This window comes from Hyla sarda, chromosome 1, assembly GCF_029499605.1.
Source record: "Hyla sarda isolate aHylSar1 chromosome 1, aHylSar1.hap1, whole genome shotgun sequence".
NCBI classification, from domain to species: Eukaryota; Metazoa; Chordata; class Amphibia; order Anura; family Hylidae; genus Hyla; species Hyla sarda.
In genome coordinates, this window is record NC_079189.1 from 139,994,794 (window position 1) to 140,014,094 (window position 19,301).

Here is a 19,301-nt window from a genome sequence, read left to right on the forward strand (position 1 = left end):
AAAATACCCCCCAAAATTTGAAGCCCAATTTCTCCCGATTCAGAAAACACCCCATATGGGGGTGAAAAGTGCTCTGCTGGCGCACTACAGGTCTCAGAAGAGGAGTAGTCACATTTGGCTTTTTGGAAGCAAATTTTGCTCTGGGAGCATGCCGCATTTAGGGAGCCCCTATGGTGCCAGGACAGCAAAAAAAAAAAAAACACATGGCATACTATTTTGAAAACTAGGGGTTAAGTGACCCTTTATACCCCACAGGTGTTTCACGACTTTTGCATATGTAAAAAAAAAAAACTTTTTTTTTTTACCTAAAATGCTTGTTTTCCCAAAAATTTTACATTTTTAAAAAGGGTAAAAGCAGAAAATATCCCCCAAAATTTGTAACACAATTTCTCCCGAGTACGGCGATACCCCATATGTGACCCTAAACTGTTGCCTTGAAATACGACAGGGCTCCAAAGTGAGAGCGCAATGCCCATTTGAGGCCTAAATTAGGGACTTGCATAGGGGTGGACATAGGGGTATTCTATGCCAGTGATTCCCAAACAGGGGGCCTCCAGCTGTTGTAAAACTCCCAGCATGCCTGGACAGTCAGTGGCTGTCTGGTAATACTGGGAGTAGTTGTTTTGCAACAGCTGGAGGCTCCGTTTTGGAAACAGTGGCGTACCAGATGTTTTTCATTTTTATTGGGGAGGGGGGCTGTGTAGGGGTATGTGTATATGTAGTGTTTTTTACTTTTTATTTTATTTTGTGTTAGTGTAGTGTAGTGTTTTTAGGGTACAGTCACACGGGCGGGGGTTCATAGTAGTTTCTCTCTGGCAGTTTGAGCTGCGGCAGAAAATTTGCGGCAGCTCAAACTTGCAGCCGGATACTTACTGTAAACCTCAGCCCATGTGAGTGTACCCTGTACGTTCACATTGGGGAGGGGGGGGGGAACATCCAGCTGTTGCAAAACTACAACTCCCAGCATGCGCTGACAGACTGTACATGCTGAGAGTTTTAGTTTTGCAACAGCTGTAGGCACACTGGTTATGTATCACTGAGTTTGTGACCTAACTCAGTGTTCCACAACCAGTATGCCTCCAGCTGTTGCAAAACTACAACTCCCAGCATGTACGGTGCATGCTGGGAGTTGTAATTTGCAACAGCTGGAGGCACGCCGGTCGTGAAACACTGAGTTAGGTTAAAAAAACTCTGAGTTTCACAACCAGTGTGCCTTCAGCTGTTGCAAAACTACAACTCTCAGCAGTCACCGACAGCCAACGGGCATGCTGGGAGTTGTAGTTATGCAACCAGCAGATGCACCACTACAACTCCCAGCATGCACTTTAGCTGTTTGTGCAAGCTGGGAGTTGTAGTTATACAACAGCTGAAGGTACACTTTTCCATAGAAAAAATGTGCCTCCAGCTGTTGCAAAACTATAAGTCCCAGCATGCCCTTTCTGCATGCTGGGAGCTGTTGCTAAGCAACAGCAGGAGGCTGTTAATCACCTCCAACTGCTGCTCCACGCCGCCGCACACAGGTCAGTCCCTTGCCGCCGCTCCTGGGGCCCCGATCCCAACAGGGACGCCGGGGATCGAGGTCCCCAGCTGCCGGGGTCAACTTCCCGCTCACGTCCTCCGGAAGAGGGGCGGAGCGGGTTGCGGGAGTGACACCCGCAGCAGGCACCCTGATTGGTCGATATGCCGCGATGCCTGCTGAACGATTTCAGCAGGCATCGGCTCAGGTCTCCACCCGGCTAGCGGTGGGGACCGGAATTCCCACGGGCGAATGGATACGCCCTGCGTCCTTAAGGACTCGGAATGCAGGTCGTATCCATACGCCCTGCGTCCTGAAGAGGTTAACCTTGGTTATCACATAAAATAAGAATACATATGTATTCTAGGATATGATGTGGACAGGCAGCTGTAGTCTATATTGACTTTATTTGGAGTTACCTCCGTTCATATGGAGTAATTTCATATGCATATCGGGATATACATTGATGGATAGACTTTTATCATGAGAAAAATATTTTTCAATTAGTCCTTTTGTGTGCAAATCCACTATTGTTTGGAATTGCCTTTTTGACTTTCATAATTGGTGTATGTTTTGTGTATTAATAATGAATATATATTTTACATTTTGGGAGTTTAGAACTGTTCTTTGTATAATCCTGTATTTAACCCCTTAAGGACGCAGCCCTTTTTCACCTTAAGGACTGAGCCCTTCTGACCACCGTCTCTTTATGAATTAATAACCCGAAAACGCTTTTACCGAATATTCTGATTCTGAGATTGTTTTTTTGTGACATATTCTTCTTTATTTTGGTGGTAAATTTTCGGCATTACATGCATCCTTTTTTGGTGAAAAATCCCCAAATTTCATGAAAATTTTGAACATTTAGCATTTTCTAACTTTGAAGCTCTCTACTTGTAATTTATTGGGAAAATGGATATTCCCAATAAATTAAATGTTTATTCACAAATACAATATGTCTATTTTATGTTGGCATAATAAAATGGACATATTTTTGCTTTTTTTTTTATTAGAGGGCTTCAAAGTAGAGCAGCAATTTTCAAAAATGTCATGAAAATTGCTAAATCTGAAGGGACAGATGTTACAGAACTACAACTCCCAGCATGCCTGGGCAGTCTAGGCATACTGAGAGTTTTAGTTTGGCAACATCTGGAGGGCTACCGTTTGGGCACCACTGTAACAGTGGTCTCCAAACTGTGACCCTCCAGATGTTGCAAAACTACAACTCCCAGCATGCCCAGACAGCCTTCGGCTGTCTGGGCATGCTGGGAGTTGCAGTTTGGCCTTCCTAGTGGTTGCCACAGTAAAGATCACTTTACTTTCACTTTCATTTCCCCCCAAATCCCCCCCCCCCCATAGTTTCCCTACCTGAGCCAGGATCCATCAGTCTCCATCGATGATCGGGGGTCCCCAGGCATCTTCTCCTCCAGATACCGGCCTCCATCTTCTCCCCGCGTTCCCCTCGACATCCAGGGGTGGGCAGAACGGGGGGATGCCATGGCAACCCACTGTCCTGCCCTGCCATTGTTCAGAATTAGTTCTGACCAATGGCAGGGGATAGGAGGAGATCGCAGCACTGCGACCTCGCTCCTATCCCTCAGGATGATCAGGGCTGTCACTGTTTTCCGGGTGATTGTGTCACCAGAGACCCGATCAGCCCGGAATAGCAGAAAATAGCATGTCTGAATTGACATGCGATTTTCTGCGATCGCCGACATGGGGGGGTCTCAAGACCCCCTTCGGCAATGTGGCGGGATGCCTGCTGAATGATTTCAGCAGGCATCCCGGTCTGGTCCCCAACCGGCTAGCGGCAGAGACCGGAATTCCCACGGGTGTATGCATACGCCCCACGTTCTTAAGGACTCGGGATGCAGGGCGTATGCATACGCCCAGCGTCCTTAAAAGGTTAAAACTCTGCTGTTACCAGAATGGTGAATTTGTGGAATCAATTTGATATTTGTTCAGAGATTTGTCATAGTAGTAAGTGCCCAGGGGGATTTTTGTATATAAGCGCTCTGAAATCTTGTGGTAAAGCCTCTTGCAAAAGTGGAGGCTGTTATGCCTGCAAAAGGGATTTATAATATTACCCATAGTTTTAGAATGGGTGACCCGACAATCCCATATGTGAAATGTCAGGTGTGCTCATACTTTTGGCCAAGAATTAGTGCATCTGGAATATGGATCTCACAATATTGTACACTATTTGAGTTCAAGAATTAATGCTTAGGATATAAAAAAAACTATGGATATTTTATAAGCCGACTAACTGGGTACAAAGCCATTCATTTTGCAGGTTACTGCACAAGCCATTACCTTGACATTTTGAGTTTATTGAACTCTATTAGTCAAACACAGTATAATGTGCTGATCTTCGAAATAAGATAAGTAACATTCAAATATTTGCTTCATATTATGAAACAGCCTGACTGACACTTTAAGAGCTTCAATAACAGACAAAGCGGAAACACAGATTCAACATCTATTAATGCGCTCCATTTATTCCCAGCACTGTATGAATTGTTTCTGCTACAGTTGGCTCATTCTTATACTGTTCCCTGCAAACTACAGGAATGAGGATTGTGAAGACGTCTTATTTCAGATGCACACAGTGAAGTAGAGCAACCCTGTAGATAAGACACTGCACAGTATTCCAAACCCCCAAGGATGAATAAAAAAAGAAAGCGTGTGGCTAGCCCTGTTATGTCTAGTGTGAACATGTATAGAAGGTCCAGGTGATGAAAAATCTAATTTTTCAGATATGTTAAAGGGGTACTCCGGTGAAAAACAATTTTTTTTCAAATCAACTGGTGCCAGAAAGTTAATCAGATTTGTAAATTGCTTTTAATAAAAAAAAACTTAATTCTTCCAGTACTTTTCAGCTGCTGTATGCTCCATAGGAAGTTGTATAGTTCTTTTATGTCTGACCACAGTGCTCTATACTGACACCTCTGTCCATGTCAGGAACTGTCTGGAGAAGAAGAGGTTTGCTATGGGGATTTGCTTCTACTCTGGCCAGTTCCTGATATGGACAGAGGTGTCAGTAGAGAGCACTGTGGTCAGACTGAAAAGAACAGCTCAACTTCCTCTAGAACATATAGCAGCTGATAAGTACTGGAAAGATTAAGATTTTAAATAGATGTAATTTACAAATCTGTTTAACTTTCTGGAACCAGTTCATTTGAAAGAAATTGTTTTTCACCGGAGTACCCCATTATTTACTAAAATTCAAAGCATAGAGGTAGGAAATACTACACCCAGTTAAAAGATTTTTAATAGATGTAATTAACAAATCTGTTTAACTTTCTGGAACCAGTTCATTTGAAAAAAAAAATGTCCACCAGAGTACCCCATTATTTACTAAAATTCAAAGCATAGAGGTAGGAAATACTACACCCAGTTAATAGTAAGGAACATGGACCAGAAGGATAGACAGAACACAGTTGGTATGAGCAGATCCAAGATACACAATACAGGTCTTTATGACCTCTCCTGAGATATTCGGTGGTGATGTCTGTTTCAAGTTAGGTGGTCAAGTAGAATTAAAAACAGTAGAAGCAAAGAGAGAACAAAGAGTGTAGATCATAAATAAACGTGTAACAAAGCTTGGTTTCCTTTTTGGGCCCAAGAGCAATCTGGCCTGACTGGAGAACAGAAGGTGGTCTCAAAATATTTCTTATAAAATGTCAAAATCTTATTGCCTGTTGATCAAGAATTTTTCAGAACCCAGCAAATACAGCAGTTTTATATCTGCAGTAGGAAGAAAGGTGACATCTTTCTACATTTTGAAGGACTCAAAGATTCTTTTCCCGGCCATGCCCCCTTTATGATGTTCTCCCACACTGTTTGTTGGCTGTTGACATATCTTACAACAAAAAGCCCAGGCCCAGATCAAGTCTCCAATAGCTGCATAGCAGATCATCTAGTGAAATGATGTCTCCTCATGTTTTGCATTTTCATAATATTTTTTTTACATGCAGGTTTATAGATATATAAACTGCACTTATACACAATCCAGAGCATAGTAGTCATTCTATATTATAGACAGGTTCCTAGATAGATTTTCACACTTGGCTTATTTTCTCTTGTGGCCATTTACATACATTGGATTTCTCAGTGCAAATACTAAGCTATAGTCTTGGACTCAATAGCAATGGCTGCCAAACTATTTAGTGTTTACTCTCTTACAACAAAAAAACCCAAATTAGACCAAAAGGGGACTATAAAGGCCAAAGAACACAACTAATTACCTAACCCCAAAGCCATAGCCTGGGGTGCAAAACACCTCTAAATAGTCCCCCCTAAAACATAACTTTTATTATGTGTCCAGTTAAAATGAAAATGTAAATATAAACCCAGTGAAGTGAAGATTAAAATTGGGATGTCAGGTAGGTTAGTGCTTATATAATCTGAGCAACATTGCTCCACTGTCAAGGGTTCTGCAGCAGCCCTGTATGCCTACTCTGACACCAACTAAAAACACTAGATTGCCGCCTCTACATGTTTCGCTGTCTCCACGGCGTTTTCAAGAGGCAAACTATGGCAACAACCTATTTTAATCTTCACTTCACTGGGTTTATATTTACATTTTCATTTTAACTGGACACATAATAAAAGTTATGTTTTAGGGGGGACTATTTAGAGGTGTTTTGCACCCCAGGCTACGGCCTTGGGGTTAGGTAATTAGTTGTACTCTCTTACAACCAAAATAGCATATCATAGCATAATGTTTTGAACATCTTGCCATAGAGGAAGTGGTTAGACATAGTTCTTCACACTAGCTAGACAAACATGACTGGCCGTGTCAGAATGAACAGTTAGTCACTGGAACATATTTTTTGAAACCTGCTAAGTTAAAAAAAAATGATCTATAAAGCAATAATCATAAAAATATATAAATGGAACTGGAAATAATAAAATGTTGAATGTATAGTGTCACTATAATTTAAAAGCTGCTGTCTTCTGCAAACAGAATATTTGGTTCTCACTACATTGCATAATACTTGTTTCTGGTCAGAGCAGAGGGCATACATATATAGCAGACATGAGCTGTTACTTACCACAGGGCTTTATAAATAAAGCGTATATAGCATAGCACATAATGCTCAAACTGTAAGGAGCTGGATAGTGGATCCGCTGACCTGTGTGGACTATGACTAAACCGTACCAGGGAGCGGAGTCTAAGGTGCCGCTGGTTTTCACCAGAGCCTGCTCCAAAGCAGGATGGACATGCTGTGGCAGGCAGTACCCAGGTAACTACCCCTGGCACGATCCGTCCACACAGGTTGCTTAGATGTAACTCGGCACAGATGGAAGACGTAGTCGGGACAAAGCACAAATCAGAAGGGCAGGCGGCAAGGACGCGTAGTCGGGTCACAGGCACAAGGTCAGGAGACAGGCGGCAAAGGAGCAAGTCGGGTCACGGGCTGGAGGAGCACTAAGTAGGTGAATACAGAGGAACAATTTCTCTTGGCACAAGGCACAAAGATTCGGCACCAAGATAGGGAGGTGCCGGACTTAAATAAGGTCCGCCCTGCAGCAGACCAATTAAGGGCCCTTTAAATCTAGCAATTGCAGCGTGCATGCGTCCTAAGGAGAGGGGAGGCGTGTGCCGGCCATGCACAGAGAGGGGGAGGCCTGAGACAGAGGGAGGTAAGGAGATGCCCGGGACTCGGATGCGGGTGCGTACAGCACAGCAAGTCCCGGAGCCGCAGAGAACATAAGGAGAGGTGCGCTAACGGCCGGACTGAACGGCACCCATATCAATACCGGGGTCCCGGAGCCACTAGTGCCGGCATGGAGGGAGCGCTCATGGCAGGAATGAATGGCCGGAGCGGTGCCCAGTACCCCCCCACCCCTTGGGTCTCTCCCCTCTTTTTGGGTCTTAGAAAGTCTCGAACCAGGCTGCGATCAAAAATATTTTCCTCCGGCTCCCAAGATCTCTCTTCTGGACCAAACCTTCTCCAGTCGACAAGAAAATAATGTTTCCCTCTTACAGCTTTCATAGCTAGAAAACAAACTTTTTAGAAAACTGATTAATGAACAGAGGCTTGAGCAGAGAAACATGGAAATAATTTGGAATGCAAAGGGAGGAGGGTAGACATAATTGGTAAGAGACTTGATTGATCTTTTGAAGAACCATGAATGGACCCAGGTAACGAGGACCCAACTCGTAACTGGGAATTTTGAAACGTATATACTTAGAGGAGAGCCAGACCCTGTCACCAGGAGAAAAAAATGGAAGAGGTCTTCTCCTCTTGTCAGCCTGAGACTTCATTTGAGAGGAAGCGGAAAGCAAGGAGCGCCGAGTCTCCTGCCAGATGGACACAAAATTCCTGACTAGAGCATCTACGGCAGGCACTTCAGAGGTAACTGGAAGAGGAAGAGGTGGACAAGGATGAAGACCGTAGACAACATAGAAGGGAGAAGTTTTTGTGGACTCAGAGTCTCTGTGACTATAAGAAAGCTGCCCAAGGCAGAAGATCAACCCAATTGTCTTGCTGAGCCGAAACAACACGTCACAGGTAGCCTTCTAGAATTTAGTTAACTCTCTTCACCTGCCCATTGGATTGTGTGTGATAGGCGAAAAAGAAGTCCAGATTGATTTTTAAACGAGAACAAAGAGCATGCCAGAACTTGGAAACGACTTGTACTCCACGATCTGAGATGATGTGAGAAGGACGACCATGCAGGCGAAAGATTTGTTGAAGAAAAAGTTTGGCCAACAGAAGAGCAAAAGGAAGTCCAGGCAAAGGAATAACATGTGTCATTTTGGTAAACAGATCATCGACCACCCAGATAAGGGTATTGTTACAGGAAGGTGGCAGATCGGTGATGAAATCCATGACTATATGTGTCCACTGGGTATCTGGAATAGGCAAAGGCTGTAAAAGTCCAAAAGGTTTCAACAGCGGAGTCTTGTCACGACCACAGGCAGCACAAGAACTGGCGTAGTCAGTGATATCCCGTTTGAGGTTAACTGAAAAGACTTCTTGACCCAGAGTGACAAGCCAGCAGCGAAGAGTGTCCCCAACTGAGGACCTGACGTCTGAGACGAGGAGGCACGAACGTCTTCCCAGGTAGAACTTGAAGAAGAGAAGCTGGAGTTGCAGTAACCAGGCACTCTGGAGGAAAAATGTTATGTGGAGTGAAATCCTGACCAACAATATGAGAGGATCTAGAAAGTACATCGGCTCTAACATTCTTTTCAGCGGGACGAAAATGAATGAAGAAGTTGAATCGGGAGAAGAGCGACCATCTTGCCTGACGGGGATTCAAGCGTTGTGCAGACTGTATATATAAAAGATTTTTGTGATCAGTAAAAATGCTGACAGGATGAGTAGAACCCTCTAGAAGGTGGCACGATTATTCTAAGACATGTCTTATGGCGAGGAGTTCCCGATCGCCAATAGATTCCTCTCTGCAAGTGAAAAGGTCTTGGAGAAAAAACAACAAGTAATGTTTTTGCCCTTAGAGGTTTTCTGTGTCAAAACTGCACCAGCTCCTACAGACGATGCGTCTACCTCCAAAAATAATGTCTTTCAGGGCCAGGCCTTGAGAGAAGAGGTGCTGAAGAGAAGGCAGATTTCAACCCGAGAGAAAGCCTCAGGCGGCCAATTTTTGTGGTTACAGTTCTTTTTAGTGAGGGCTACAATTGGGGCAACCAAAGAAGAAAAATAGGGACTGAATTGACGGTAGTAATTAGCAAACCCCCAAAAAACGTTGAACAGCCTGTAGACCAGAAGGATGTGGCCAGTCCAAAACTGCAGAAAGCTTGGCAGCATCCATCTGTAGTCTTTGATGGGAGACAATGTAACCCATAAAAGGAAGACTTGTTCTCTCAAAGAGGCCTTTCTCCAGCTTTGCAAACAGATGATTCTCCCGGAGACGCTGCAGGACTTGGCATACGTGAAAATGATGGACTTTTAAATTGGGAGAGAAAATCAGAATATCATCCAGATAAACTATCACACATATGTACAACAGATCACAGAAGATGTTGTTAAGAAATTTTTGGAATACTGCAGGAGCGTTGCAGAGACCGAAAGGCATGACAATGTACTCAAAATGGCCGTCTCGGGTGTTGAAGGCCGTTTTCCATTCAGCACCTTCATGAATGCAAATTAAATTATAAGCTCCCCGCAGATCCAATTTAGTGAAGATACTGGCTCCACATAGGCGATCAAAAAGTTCAGAAATTAAAGGCAAATGGTAGCGGTTTTTGATTGTGATCTTTGCTAAGTCCCCAATAGTCAATGCAAGGACGGAGAGATGCATCCTTCTTTCCTACAAAAAAGATTACTGCCCCAGCTGGAGGGGTGAATTTCCGGATTAAACCTTTTTGAAGATTCTACTGGATGTATTTTGCCATATTGGGTACAGACAGCGGGTAAATTCTTCCCCAAGGAGGAGTAGTACCAGGTTGGAGATCAATGGGACAATCATAAGGACGATGTGGTGGAAGAGACTCTGCCTGTTTTTCGCAGAATACATCAGCAAAATCTTAGTAAGGGGAAGGTATGCCCGACTTAATAAGGGGTGATGGTACAGCCTTAGGCAAAATGGACTCCAGACAGTAACCTTGACAAAAAGTTCCATAAAGAAAAACCTCTCCAGAGTTCCAGTCAAATTGCGGAGAGTGACGCTGAAGCCAAGGTAGTCCAAGAAGAAGTTCTGAGGTACAATGGGGAAGCACTAAGAACTCTATCTTCTCCTTATGTAACACTCCCACCTGCATGATGAGAGGTCCTGTGTGGTATAGGACCGTACCATTCAGGTACTCTCCATTGACAGATGAAATACATAGTGGCTCAGCAAGCCGAGACACAGGTATATTATTCTTTTGGACCAGAGAAGCATAAATAAAGTTTCCCGCGGAACTAGAATCCAAGAAGGCAGAGGTCAAGAACGATGACTTTGAAGAAGTATAGATTTGAATAGACGCCTCTCCTATGTGCCCTAGGTGCGAGCATTTCCCGGATGCTGTGAACGTAGAGTAGACTCTTTAAGGAAGTGTTCTGGACTGGCACAAGTTCTCGTTGCGTCAACGGTTTCTTTCTTGTGAAGAAAGTCTAACGCGATCCACCTGCATGGGGTAGCCCAGGCCAAAGCCTTCCTGGAAAGAAGACTGATGATAAAGGCCACGAAGCCCCTGCACAACTTCGGGTCACCATCATATATATATATTTTTTTTAAGTTTTAAACAGTTTATTGTCATTAACCAAAGGTACATATTATATGACAACCAAAGGTACATATTATATAACAACCAAAGTTACATTCTTTACCACAATAAACTGATTATATATATATATATATATATATATATATATATATATATACCCAACCTACCCACACCTCCCCATCCCCATGCCAAGGTGAAAAAAGAAGAAAGGGAAAAAAAAATTAAAATTATTTAATATTATACTATATCAGAATACTTAATCATCTGGCCAGCATCTCCAAATTTGGGAGAATACATTACTACATACTCTCTTATTATATATTGCCTTATCCCATGATATAACTCTTTCCATTTTTAATTTGTACTCTGCGAGGGTCGGGGGTCTAGATTCTTTCCAATTTTTAGCGATAAGCACAATAGCATTTAAGAGTAGCCTGCTCAAAGTTATTTGAGCACTTGGTTCGAGGCCGAGGCCTTCAACATACCCAAGAACGCAAATTCCTAAATCAGCTGGTACCCTGATCTTGATCTTTTCCTCTATAAATTTCAAGATTATAGACCAGTAGGTCTGTATACTTGAGCATCTCCATAGCATATGTTCAATATCCGCATCCAAATGGTGACATCGTGGGCATCTAGCATCTAGCCCAAAGCCGTACTTAGCTATTAAAGAGGGCAACTGGTATGATCTATATAAAATATATAGCTGAGATAGGCGAGGGCCTTCTCCTAATGATTGCTTGGTTACGGATTTTAACACAGACCTCCACTCTAAATGATCTAATCCAGATACTGATTGCCACTTAATGAAAGCTGGTACACTATATCACTCAACTATATGTGACAACAGTCTCTGATAGATTTTTGATGTTGCCCCTTTTGATCCCTCTTTACCCAACTTTGTATCCAATATAGAATCATTCTTAATTTCTATGGGCGTTTGTTTGTTTGTTTTGAGCATGGAGTGCTTGTCGTAGCTGGAGGTATTGATAATGGAGCTTTTGAGGTAGTTGGAAATCCATTATACATTGTTGAAAAGATTTAATAACTCCATTATCATACAAATCCACCAACCGACTTGCTCCCGCCTGTCTCCATCTGTCAAAGCCCTTTAATTTATTCAGCTCCTTTAGTTTGTTATAACCCCAAATTGGGGTATATTGGTGTATACAGGCTATACCGCAAATGCGTTTAACAGGGGTCCAGGTCTTTCCCATTAAATACAGTATAGGAAGGAGGTCTTTAATTTTTCTTTCTCACCCATTCTCCAAAAACAATAAGATATTGGAGGCAGAAAGAGTAATGGATATCAGAATTCTCAAAATGTTTGCATTGAGCGGCCAAGGAAAAAGCCCAGAGGTTTGACAATGCAAGACCTCCCTCATTTTTTAAACGTTGTAAATTCAATAGTTTCAGTTTCGGTTTCCTGCCTCTCCAAACCAGCTCCCGCAATTGCGAGTCAATCCGCTTAAACAGAGTCGTTGGTAGCCAGATGGGAGAGTTTTGTAATAGATATAAAATTTGCGGTGTAACTATCATTTTTATTAAGTTTATTCTACCTACAGGGCTTAGCGGGAGTTTCCCCCATGCTTTGCATTTAGATTTTAGCTTATTAAGTACTGGAATAACATTCAGAGGCACAAAATCTTTTACATTAGTTGGTCACCATCATATTTGGTGGGAAGAGACAAGCGAATCTTGAAGCCACCAGAAGGAACAGGAGCAGAAGAGGCTGAAGGTTCTGCCAATGTGGATTGAGGCTGTTGAGAAGCTAGGAGCTGCTGCACAAGTGCAGAAAGCTGAGACATCTGCTGTGCTTGCTATTCTATCTACACAGACTGCCGTACTACAATGGTAGAGAGGTCGGCAACACTCGGTAGAGGAACCCGGCCGGGATCCATGGCCGGATCTTACTGTAAAGAGCTGGATAGTGGATCCACTGGCCTGTGTGGACTATGACTGAACCGTACCAGGGAGCGGAATCTAAGGTGCCGTTGGTTTTCACCAGAGCCTGCTGCAAAGCGGGATGGACTTGCTGCGGCAGGCAGCACTCAGGTCGCTACTCCTGGCATGATCCGTCCTCACAGGTTGCCCAGATGTAACTCGGCACAGATGGAAGACATAGTCAGGACAAAGCACAGGTCAGAAGGGCAGGCGGCAAGGAATCGTAGTCGGGTCACAGGCACAAGGTCAGGAGGCAGGCGGCAAAGGAGCAAGTTCAGGTCCCGGGCTGGAGGTCAGGAAATCTAAGTAGGTTGATACAGAGGAACGCTTTCTTTTGGCACAAGGCATAAAGATCCGGCAAGATAGTGAGGTGCCGGACGTAAATAAGGTCCGCCCTGCAGAATACCCATTAAGGGCATACTAGCCCTTTAAATCTAGTAACGCTGGCACACGCGCGCCCTAAGGAGAGGCCTGAGACAGAGGCAGGTAAAGAGATGCCCGGGACTAGCATGCGGGCCACCGAGAACATAAGGAGAGATGCGCTTAAGGCCGGACTGAACGGCCGGAGCATCACCCATATCAGTGCCGGGGACACGTGTGTGGACGCATCCCGGATCCACTTGTGTAGGCAGGGATGGAGTGCTCAAGGCCGGAATGAATGGTCGGAGCACTGCCCATGACACAAACATTGTAATATGGTATTTTTTCAGTCCCTGGTCAGACAAATTTAGGTTTGGTGGGCTTTTGCAGCTGCAGTAGTTAAGGGGGTTATCCAGAAATAGAAAAAACAGAGCTATTGTCTTTAAAAAAAAAAACGCTCTCCATTTGTCTCCAGGTTGGGTGTGGTTCTGCAGCTCAGTTCCATTGAAATGAAGCCAAGTTGTAATACCACACACAACCTGGGGACAGATGTTAAGCTGTTTTTGAAATAAATTAGCTCTGTTTTTCTATTCCTGGATAACCCCATTAACCTAGAATGTTAAGAGCCTGCACAATAAAGGCAATATACCTGTGTGCATCGTTCCGTTTGTTGCTAAGGCTCTTGGCCAGAAAATGTTTCCTTCAAAAGTCCCTGTTGTTTCTGCCAAAAATAAATAGATACGGGTTCCTCCGGATGCATACTTTTTTTTACATTTTGCATGGGCCAATATTAAATAAATACATAAAAAAAATAAAAAAAGGAAGAGGATATACTGGCCTACCTGGGTTCCCTACAATTCCCGCTGATGTCTTACTGTCCCACACTCATCGCTGTGCTTTAAACATTCATTTGATCTCTCCCTATATCTCCCTGTATATCTTGTATTGTGGCTTATACGCTCTGCACTTATATGGCCTGCAGAGCTTGTGTTGAGCTGAGGTCAGCACTATATGGCCATTAAATGGGGGATATTAATCTATATACTGTATAGTGTTTTTATTAACCAGTCACTTTGTAGTGGTAATGTTAGTGGTCATGATGGGGCTCAATTATTTATCCCTTGTATAGTGATGTTATTGGTGAACAGTGTTTTTTTTAATTTCCTAATCGTATCATAGTATGATTTAGTCACTGCAGTAGTAATACGTTGTCCTGGATTAGAGGTATTATTTTATGTTTGTAAACCCCAACCTCTCATAGTTACGATCTATTTATTTTTTATTTATTTAACCATTCAAGACATCTTATGCTTTCATTGGCTTTGAAGCCATGCTGAAAAAATAAGTCTTTATGGATCATAACTATACTCTAAGAAGGTAATATTATAGTTCCCTGTTCGATAAAGGTGGTGATAAAGCATTACATTCTGTATTTTAGTCAATCATTAGGCCTCATGCACACATCAGAACCATAGCCAGGAGGCTGACCAGTGCACTCAGAGTCCTGATGAGATATATGCCATCCTGTGGAATATGTCATGATTCATGAAAAAGTCTTCAGTACAATAATGAAGACATGTGGTAGTACAGTAATGTCCTATGCTCCTCTATGGGTGCCCAATTATCACTTACAGGAATAGTCCAGTATCCAAAAACCTATCCCTTATCTGCAGGATAGTGGATAGGTCTTAGATGACGGGGGGTTCAACTGCTGGGACCCCCGCTATTTCCCGCCCCGGCGCCCCAGTGCTAGGGCCTTAAAAGATTACCCGAAAACTGTATCTCCATCTCTCCCATCAAGATACATGGAGGGGCGTGTCAGCCACAGCTGCGTGCAGTGGTCTACATGCCTTAATTCATGAGGAGAGCAGGGCGACGTATGGGAGGAGCCCTTGCGATCTCACACTTACCGTATATTAGAGCTGGGCGTTATGACCAAAAATGTATATGACAGTATTTTTCTAACTTATGGCAGTTTCACGGTATTTAATGGTATTTGTAGTCGGGGGGGGGGGGGGGGGGGGGTTCCTCAGTGTAGTGTCAGGTGGTCGGGGTCCTCACCATGGTACCCGGGGTCTCGATCAGGCTGCCCGGTAACTCTCCTCCATGTCTCCGCAATTCTGCTTGAGTTTCCCGGTGGCTGGGGTCCTCACCATGGTACCCGGGGTCTCGGTCAGGCCGCCCGGTAACTCTCCTCCATGTCTCCGCAGTTCTGCTTGAGTTTCCCGGTGGTCGGGGGTCCTCACCATGGTACCCGGGGTCTCGGTCAGGTCGCCCGGTAACTCTCCTCCATGTTTCCGCAGTTCTGTTTGAGTTTCCCATGCCCGCCCAGAAGTCACATGCCCGCCGGGAGTTGTAGTCCCCTGCCAGCTCCTCACAGTTCATTTCGGCTCAGACTACACTTCCCAGAGATGCTGTGTGGCCAGACGTTTCTCTACGCCGTCACGCATTGGAGTTGGTTGCTATGGAAACGGTATTGCGGCATGTGAAAAATGTATATCGTAAGACAAAAACACACTGGTATTTGGTATGAACGTACCACACTGGTATTCGGTACCACCCAGCTCTAGGTATAAGGTGCATAGAAAGTGCTTTGTATGTACCAGCTCATACATAAAGGTCCTGTAACTCGCCCATGCTGTATATGTAGGTATTGTCCTGAACCCCGAGCGTGCTTTTGCTCCTTCCTCAGGGGACTACTATGTAGAGCCCTGTGCTGGACTGTTTTTTCAATCCCGCTCCAGGTGACTTTTTTGACCAATCCTGTCTGCTCCTGGTTTTTTGACCAATGCCGCCCACTCCCACTAAAATGTTTGTCCAATCCCGCCCACTCCCTCTAACATAGGAATGTACATACACTAGAGTGCAATGCTCCGTACATACTCCCCATGTATAGCGGTGTGTGTAGTACATTCCTTTACATGGGGGGTAGGAGCAGAGCATTGCACTCTAGTGTATGTACAGATGTGAATAGGAGTGATTTTCAGATGGAACTTCTTACGGATCTTTAAAACAGAGTAATTTTGTAGTGTGAAAGAAGCCTCAATGGAAAGGAGTTAAAAAACATTTTGAACACTTTTTTATTACACTTTTTACTTTTTGTTATAGCTCCCATAGGGTATGTGCAGGCTGCAGAGCATTGCACCCTAGGGACTGTAGAAGACCCTACGGTGCAATGCTCTGCAGTCTGCACATACCTTCATGTCTATAGCAGTGTGTGTGTACATACCTATACAGGTGGGGGTATGTGCAGAGTATTGTGTCATGTCCCAGTACAAAAATGGTTCTGTACAGTCCTAAAGTCCCCTCAGGTAGAGTCCCTCAAGTCTACAGGGCTCTCCTGCAGGGTCCTCCTAGGTCACTATTATGGTATTCTAGTGTATATTAGTTATGTACATTTCTTATAGGTATTGTTCAGTGAATATAAACTATGTGCAAAGGTTATTAGGATGTTTAGACTGTATAGGACCTTCTTAAGATCATGTGATAGTCATATGATATGTGATCACCTTATACCCAGAGTTCCAGGGGCACAGGTAACCACAAGCAACCAGCTACCAATGGGCTTTAGCTTAGCCCCCTGATATATAAGGGGCTGTAGTCTCCACACTAGCTCTCTTTTACCTTGATTCCTGGACAAATATGCAAGCACAAGTCCTGTACAAGTTCAGTCCAACTAGGCCAAATCCTACAAGACTGGAGCCACATCTAAACTGTAAGTCTTCTATGTCTAAAAGTCAAGTCTCTACTGTCCCTATCAAAGTCATAACAGTAGCACCCTGGCCTGCATCATCATTATTATCACTACAAGTCCAATCAAACCTGAGAGGTTCCCTGTTTCCCAGTCCCCTCTGTGGAAGTTGGCTATCTGTAAAGACTGTTATACTGCCGTTTTCAGTAAAGTTCCAGTTGCTTCAAAACCTTCTTTGGACTCTCATTTAATATATGCCGTTTTGGGTTGGTTGTCGGCGGTGCCCTACACCATACAACCACATCCTGGTGCCAGGAACACTAGGGGTCAACAACATCTTGCCCCAGGGGTTAATACCATCTGATCCCACCACTCAGTCCGCTACACCCGTGGTCCCGCTATACACCGGTGGTCTACCACAATTGCACCCTTGTCTAAAGTACAGACTAGGGTACAATGCTCTGCACATACCCCCACCTGTATAGGAATTTACACACACACCGCTATACAAATGGAAGGGTATGTGCAGACTGCAGAGCATTGCACCCTAAGGTCTGTAAAAGAGACTAGGGTGCAATGCTCTGTCTGCAGTCTTCTCTGCACATACCCCATGTGTATAGCAGTGCAGAGCAGACTAAAGACCCATATGGGAGGATCGCCCTGGAAGGATCTCCATCCGCCGGGGCCGCAGCACAGCACACAGCGAGTGTGTGCTCTAGAAGATTTTCATATTTACCTATTGAAAGGGGCCCGTGCAGCGGCATTGGCAGCTAAAGATGGCAGTCCAGGGCAGGCTGAGCGGGGGGGAAAATGGCAGCACTACGGCGGCGGCGGGAGGAGACAGTTAGGAGGAGCAGCAGCCACTGAGTCTGCTGCTACTGCCGAGTCTGAGGCTTCCTCCTGACCGGTATTGCGGTATATGAAAAATTCTTATCGTAAAAAAAAAATTTAAAAGATGGTATTTGGTATGAACCGGTATACCACCCAGCACTACCGTATATATTCGAGTAATAGCCGAGTTTTTCAGCACAATTTTTCGTGTTGAAAACACCCCCCTCGGCTTTTGCTCGAGTGAACCAATTAAAAAAAAATAAACACTTTAGGCATAACGGTGGGAGGGTGGGCCGGGCTGTCCATCTTCACTGCAGGGACCGTCCGCATTCCAGTGGGGAGAATGAGCCGGTCCAGGCCATCCATCTTCACCGGGAGGCCCTCTTCTCTGCTCCAGGCAGTCCCCGGACTAGTGATTCTGCATTAGGGACGTCCGTGCGCAGCACACATGTGACTTCAGGTTGTCCCTGCGCACGGATGTCTGCTGCGCACAGACGTCCCTCGGCCTGGACTGGCTCACCCTCCCCACCGGAATGCGGATGGTCCCTGCAGTGAAGATGGACGGCCCGGTCACCCTCCCCAGACGGTCCCTGCAGCTACTAGAGCAACAATTGGGGAGATGAGAAGACAATGAAAGGGGGGTCTGGATGATGACAGGGGGTGATATTGACAGTTTGTGATGGGGACAGGGGGTGATATGGACAGGGGGGGTCTGGATGATGATGGGAGGGGGGATGATGGATGATGACAGGGGAAGGGGGGATGATGACAGGGGAGAAGGGAATGATGGATGATGACAGTGGAGGATGATGTATTTTCCACCCTAGGCTTATACTCAAGTCAATAAGTTTTCCTAGGTTTTTGGGGTGAAATTAGGGACCTCGGCTTATATTCGGGTCGGCTTATACTCAAGTATATATGGTAATAAGTTTTCTTATACTGGATAACCTCTTTAATGCAATATTAATGTTAATCTGTCACTTATAAATTTGTTAATGAACAGGTAGCACTATTTAGTAGATCATTAAAAAAGGAAGTCATATATTACCTTTGTAACCAGTGTCCGAGTCTTTATTTAGTTAGTTTATTTAGTAAAAAAATCCTGTTTACTTGGCCATTATTGTCACAGAGGGGTGGCCTAGGGTGTGGCACTTGAACATCCCTTTATACAGCGTTTCTTAGCTAAATAAAACTTGGACACTGGTTACAAAGATAATATATGAATAAATGAATATAGAGGCGTTGCCTAGGGTCCTCTCTATCCTAGATCTGCAATGCCTCTGTCCATTGCATCTCTGCCCTCCTGCAGCTTGACGCACAGGCTGGGCTCGGTTTACATTGCTAAACCCAGATAAAAACCCAAGCATGTGCCATCACATCACATTGTAACGCAGGTGCGGAGAGTCATTGAAACCACGGCCATAATGATAACACTCACCACTTGTGCCCCATCAGAGAGACAGGATCAGATATGTCTCCCCATTGTCATCCTGGCTGTGCATGTGCAGTGAGTGTTACCAGTAAGACCACAGGTTTAATAGCTGACTGTGCAATGGGATGCAATGGCACATGAGCTTGGTGGTTTTTAGATGGGCTTGGTGAGTTAAGCTGAGCCCAGCAGACCCTAGGACATGCATGTTTTTTTGTTTTTTTTAACAAAATAAAAACGTGGACACTAGTTACAAAGGTATACTTTTATCATGATCAATTGACTAGAGCCACCAGTTTCTTAGTGAATTTTTACGTGACTGTCCTAAATTGTGAACCCTATATACCTA

At 44.3% G+C, this 19,301-nt stretch overlaps 1 protein-coding gene across 12 annotated transcripts in view; it reads left to right on the forward strand.

Annotated features, from left to right (window-relative positions):
• Positions 1-19,301, forward strand: part of FGG (fibrinogen gamma chain) — a 56,442-nt gene that overhangs the window by 24,999 nt on the left and 12,142 nt on the right. For 2 of the 12 annotated variants that reach the window (XM_056562244.1, XM_056562237.1), the window contains exon 1: positions 16,559-16,716. The exons of 6 other annotated variants lie outside the window; for them this stretch is intronic. In XM_056562244.1, the coding sequence (XP_056418219.1) occupies positions 16,644-16,716 (73 nt within the window). In that variant the 5' untranslated portion in view covers positions 16,559-16,643. Of the gene's footprint in view, positions 1-1,498; positions 1,521-16,558; positions 16,717-19,031; positions 19,211-19,301 lie in introns of those variants that run through there. 4 more of the 12 variants (XM_056562290.1, XM_056562337.1, XM_056562356.1 and 1 more) reach the window with 3 other exon arrangements.